The sequence below is a fragment of the Panulirus ornatus genome, chromosome 42 (assembly GCF_036320965.1).
Source record: "Panulirus ornatus isolate Po-2019 chromosome 42, ASM3632096v1, whole genome shotgun sequence".
NCBI classification, from domain to species: Eukaryota; Metazoa; Arthropoda; class Malacostraca; order Decapoda; family Palinuridae; genus Panulirus; species Panulirus ornatus.
In genome coordinates, this window is record NC_092265.1 from 18,547,050 (window position 1) to 18,553,049 (window position 6,000).

The window sequence follows — 6,000 nt, forward strand, 5'->3', positions numbered from 1 at the left end:
TTATTGATTTGAGGTGATGGCATGAACAAAGCACCAGAAGAAGGAGGAACAATGTGGCTTCAGGATTAGTGAGGGACGTGTGATTCAGGAGTTTGCATTGAAAATTCTGTGCAAGAAATACTTAAGAGAAACATAAGGATAGGTATGTGGCATCTATGGATTTGAGGATAGCACCAAAAGATATGCTTTGCCAAAGATGTTACAAACATGTGGTGTAGAAAGAAAGCTACTAGAAGCAGAAAAGTGTTTATCATACGAATAAGGATAATGTGCCAATTGGAAGAGAAGATGGTGAGCAGATACAGTTGAAGATGAGTCTTTAGCTGGGATGTGTGATGTCTGTCATCAATACTGTTTAATCTGTTCATGGATGGAATGGGGAGGGAGGTGAATGTGATGGTCTTGAAGAAATAGGCAGATACTTAGTCTCCTGGGGGTAGGGGAGTCTGGGAGGTGAGTCAGTGCTATATGTCACTGACACAGCTCTGATGGCAGGTTTGTGAGAAACAGCAGAAGCTGGTTTCTGGGACAGGGAGAGTGTGATATGAGAAAGATGAGTTAATGTGAATAAAAGTAAGGTTACCATATTTAGCAGCGGAAAGAGACTGAAAGATTGGATTTTAAGACTGAAGGGAGAAAGCCTGGAGGAAAAGAGGTGTTTCTGATACTTGGGAGGGGATATAGCAGCAGACGGAACCATGAGAGATAAAATAAACCATTGGGTGCTAAGGTCTTGGTTGCAAAGTGAAGTGTACAGAAAAGAGAGGTCAATATCTGTGAGGGGACACATAGGTATGTTTGATGGTATAGTAGATCCAACAGTGTTGCATGGATGCATGTCACTGGTCCTATATGAAAAAAAAATATAGGAGAGTGGATGTACCAGAAATTAAATTTTTAAGGACAGTAAGTGGCGTGAGGAGAGTTGATCAAGAGAGAAACAACAGGGTAAAAGGGGGATGTGGCAGTAAGAGGAGTATGTATGATAAAGCTAAAAAGGGAGTGCTGAAATGGTATGAGCACATGAAGAAGATGAATGAGAAACTGACTAAGAGGGTAAAGGTTAATGTTGGAAGTGGAGGAAAAAAGGAGAAAAGGGAAACCAAGGAGGAGGTGGAAGGATGGAGTTATAAATGCTCTGAGTGACTAAGTCCTGAACATGCAGGAGGGTGTGAAGTGTGAACAGCAAAGCACGAACTGGAACAATATACAAGGGGCAACGTGCAGTCAGTGGGCTGAACCAGGGTACAAGAGGTAGCCAACGGGAAACCAAAGAAAGATCTGTGGTTTGTCTGTGTCTAAAGGAAATCTGGTTTCATTGCATTATACGTAACAGCTAGTGAGTGCATATGAGTGAATGAGGCCATGTTCCATCTATTCCTGATGCTATCACAAGAAAAAGAATGGCAAACAAGTACAAGAAACATTTGTATTTGGTGCAGCTATGGATCATGAATAAACTTTTTTTGTTTGTAGTGGTTTAATAAATGATGTAAATAAGGTGATTCAATTGGATCTAGAAGCCTCTTAAATGATATAAATACACATGATTCATACCAAAAGTAGTCTGCAATTGATGCTTGCCCCTGACCTAACAGCTGACCTAACAGAAAATTCATAGCATACATATCTGTAACTGTGCATCATATTCAGATAAAGCTTCCTCACCAGTTTGTCCTGTGTAGAATCTTCCATTGTCACATCAAAAACAACTTCTGCAACAGCATTAACAGCAGATGGCCACCCTTTGAGTACTGGAGGCCAGCCTGATCCACATAAATAGGCAAGACCCAGGCCACATAGTTTACGGCGTTCCTCTGGAGATACCAATGCTATCTTATCAGACCACACATTTACAATGCGTTCCAAAACTTCTTCCGGTCTCTTGGATTCATTTTCAGCAGCCTAAAAGTAAGAAAAAAATTGTGTAAAATGTAACACTTTTGGTAATCATATTAAAGTTTCACTAGTTTAGTCAATAGACTCGTCAATATTAAAATTTCCCAACTAAACACGTCACTTCCTACATCTAGCAAAGGTTCTTAATCCGTGGTCCTTGGCCCAATCAAATATGTCTGTGTATGTATTTTTTTTTTTTTCAAACTATTTGCCATTTCCCGCGTTAGCGAGGTAGCGTTAAGAACAGAGAACTGGGCCACTGAGGGAATATCCTCACCTGGCCCCCTTCTCTGTTCCTTCTTTTGGAAAATTAAAAAAAATTGAGAGGGGAGGATTTCCAGCCCCCCGCTCCCTCCCCTTTTAGTCGCCTTCTACGACACGCAGGGAATACGTGGGAAGTATTCTTTCTCCCCTATCCCCATGTATATGTATGTTTATTTATTTATACTGATCATACTTTGTCGCTGACTTCGACGTTAGCGAGGAAGTGCAAGAATGGCCCAACCCACCCACATACACATGTATATACATACACGCCCACACATGCACATCTACGTACCCATACATTTCAATGTATGCATACATGTACATACACAGACAAATACATTTATACACATGTACATATTCATACCTGCTGTCCTCAGCCATTCCCCTCGCCACCCTGCCACACATGAAATGGTACCCCCCTCCCCTGGCATGTTCACGAGGTAGCGCTAGGAAAAGACAACAAAGGCTGCATTTGTTCATACTCAGTCTCTAGATGTCATGTGTAATAAACTGAAACCACAGCTACCTTTCCACATCTAGGCCCCACAAAACCTTCCATGGTTTACTCCAGACACTTCACATGCCCTGGCTCAATCCATTGAGAGCACGTTGACCCCGGTATACCACATCATTCCAATTCCAATTAGAGTAAATTGGAACGATGTGGTATACGTATGTATACAGTGAAATGTTTTTTCTTTATTATAATTTGTCAGTCTCCCGCGTTAGCGAAGGAAACAGACGAAAAAATGGCCCAACCAACCCACATACACCTGTATATACATACACATCCACACACAGCACATATACATACCTATACATCTCAACATATACATATATATACACACACAGACATATACACATATACACATGTACATAATTCATACTGTCTGCCCTTATTCATTCCCATTGCCACCCCGCCACACATGAAATGACAACCCCCTTCCCCCCGCATGTGCGTGAGGTAGCACTAGAAAAAGACAACAAAGGCCCCATTCGTTCACACTCAGTCTCTAGCTGTCATGTATAATGCACCGAAACCACAGCTCCCTTTCAACATCCAGGCCCCATAAAACTTTCCATGGTTTACCCCAGAGACTTCACATGCCCTGGTTCAATCCATTGCCAGCACGTCGACCCCAGTATACCACATCGTTCCAATTCACTCTATTCCTTGCACGCCTTTCACCCTCATGCATGTCCAGGCCCCGATCACTCAAAATCTTTTTCACTCCATCTTTCCATCTCGAATTTGGTCTCCCACTTCTCCTCGTTCCCTCCACCTCCAACACATATATCCTCTTGGTCAATCTTTTCTCACTCATTCTCTCCATGTGACCAAACCATTTCAAAACACCCTCTTCTGCTCTCTCAACCACACTCTTTTTATTACCACACATCTCTCTTACCCTTTCATTACTTACTCGATCAAACCACCTCACACCACATATTGTCCTCAACCATCTCATTTCTAACACATCCACCCTCCTGCACACGACTCTATCTATAGCCAAAGCCTCGCAACCATATAACATTGTTGGAACCACTATTCCTTCAAACATACCCATTTTTGCTTTCCAAGAACATCTTCTTGACTTCCACACATTTTTCAATGCTCCCAGAACTTTCGCTCCCTCCCCCACCCTATGATTCACTTCCGCTTCCATGGTTCCATCCACCGCCAAATCCACTCCCAGATATCTAAAACAATTCACTTCCTCCAGTTTTTCTCCATTCAAACTTATCTCCCAGTTGACTTGTCCCTCAACTCTACTGTACCTAATAACCTTGCTCCTATTCACATTTACTCTCAGCTTTCTTCTTTCACACACTTTACCAAACTCAGTCACCAGCTTCTGCAGTTTCTCACATGAATCAGCCACTAGCGCTGTATCATCAGCGAACAACAACTGACTCACTTCCCAAGCTCTTTCATCCACAACAGACCACATACTTGCCCCTCTCTCCAAAACTCTTGCATTCACCTCCCTAACAACCACATCCATAAACAAATTAAACAACCATGGAGACATCACACACCCCTGCCACGAACCAACATTCACTGAGAACCAATCACTTTCCTCTCTTCCTACATGCACACATGCCTTACATCCTCGATAAGAACTTTTCACTGCTTCTAACAACTTACCTCCCACAACATAAATTCTTAATACCTTCCAGAGGGCATCTCTCAACACTATCATATGCCTTCTCCAGATCCATAAATGTATATGTATGTATATATGCATGTATGGGCATTTATGTACATACATGTGTAGGTGGGTGGGCTGGGCCATTCCTCGTCTGTTTCCTTATGCTACCTTGCTGGAATGGGAGATGGCGATTAAGTATAAAAGAAAATAAATTAGAAGCAGTGAAAAGTTTTTATGGAGGATGTAAGGCATGTGTACGTGTAGGAAGAGAGGAAAGTGATTGGTTCTCAGTGAATGTAGGTTTGCGGCAGGGGTGTGTGATGTCTCCATGGTTGTTTAATTTGTTTATGGATGGCGTTGTTAGGGAGGTAAATGCAAGAGTTTTGGAAAGAGGGGCAAGTATGAAGTCTGTTGGGGATGAGAGAGCTTGGGAAGTGAGTCAGTTGTTGTTCGCTGATGATACAGCGCTAGTGGCTGATTCATGTGAGAAACTGCAGAAGCTGGTGACTGAGTTTGGTAAAGTGTGTGGAAGAAGAAAGTTAAGAGTAAATGTGAATAAGAGCAAGGTTATTAGGTACAGTAGGGTTGAGGGTCAAGTCAATTGGGAGGTGAGTTTGAATGGAGAAAAACTGGAGGAAGTGAAGTGTTTTAGATATCTGGGAGTGGATCTGGCAGCGGATGGAACCATGGAAGCGGAAGTGGATCATAGGGTGGGGGAGGGGGCGAAAATTCTGGGGGCCTTGAAGAATGTGTGGAAGTCGAGAACATTATCTCGGAAAGCAAAAATGGGTATGTTTGAAGGAATAGTGGTTCCAACAATGTTGTATGGTTGCGAGGCGTGGGCTATGGATAGAGTTGTGCACAGGAGGATGGATGTGCTGGAAATGAGATGTTTGAGGACAATGTGTGGTGTGAGGTGGTTTGATCGAGTGAGTAACGTAAGGGTAAGAGAGATGTGTGGAAATAAAAAGAGCATGGTTGAGAGAGCAGAAGAGGGTGTTTTGAAGTGGTCTGGGCACATGGAGAGAATGAGTGAGGAAAGATTGACCAAGAGGATATATGTGTCGGAGGTGGAGGGAACGAGGAGAAGAGGGAGACCAAATTGGAGGTGGAAAGATGGAGTGAAAAAGATTTTGTGTGATCGGGGCCTGAACATGCAGGAGGGTGAAAGGAGGGCAAGGAATAGAGTGAATTGGAGCGATGTGGTATACCGGGGTTGACGTGCTGTCAGTGGATTTGAATCAAGGCACGTGAAGCGTCTGGGGTAAACCATGGAAAGCTGTGTAGGTATGTATATTTGCGTGTGTGGACGTATGTATATACATATGTATGGGGGGGATTGGGCCATTTCTTTCGTCTGTTTCCTTGCGCTACCTCGCAAACGCGGGAGACAGCGACAAAGTATAATAAATAAATAAAAATATAAATAAAATAAATAAATCTTACCATCAGTATCATCTCTAGTGAAGGCTTGGATGGTATAAATTGTTCTAGACTGTGATTTCAGCCTCAATATAATACTGGATATATGCTGAATGTGGTCTGCTGACAAAGCAGAAGTCTCTAAGCAGTCCTCAAACATAAAACGGTTAAGAAATCTTAATCTAAAGCATGCAGGTACACATAGGAATTTCAGGAGGCATTTTGACTTTCTTCCATGTCTTTTAATCATTATGTAAAA

At 42.5% G+C, this 6,000-nt stretch overlaps 1 protein-coding gene across 1 annotated transcript in view; it reads right to left on the bottom strand.

The window, feature by feature from the left end:
• Positions 1–5,777, bottom strand: part of LOC139762010 (importin-11-like) — a 75,130-nt gene extending 69,353 nt beyond the window's left edge. Inside the window, exons 1-2 of the mRNA XM_071686792.1 lie at positions 5,766–5,777; positions 1,669–1,905 (exon numbers count right to left, since the gene is read on the bottom strand). Coding sequence (XP_071542893.1) covers positions 1,669–1,905; positions 5,766–5,777 — 249 coding nt within the window. The remainder of the gene's footprint in view (positions 1–1,668; positions 1,906–5,765) is intronic.
• Between the last annotated feature and the right edge of the window lie 223 nt (positions 5,778–6,000).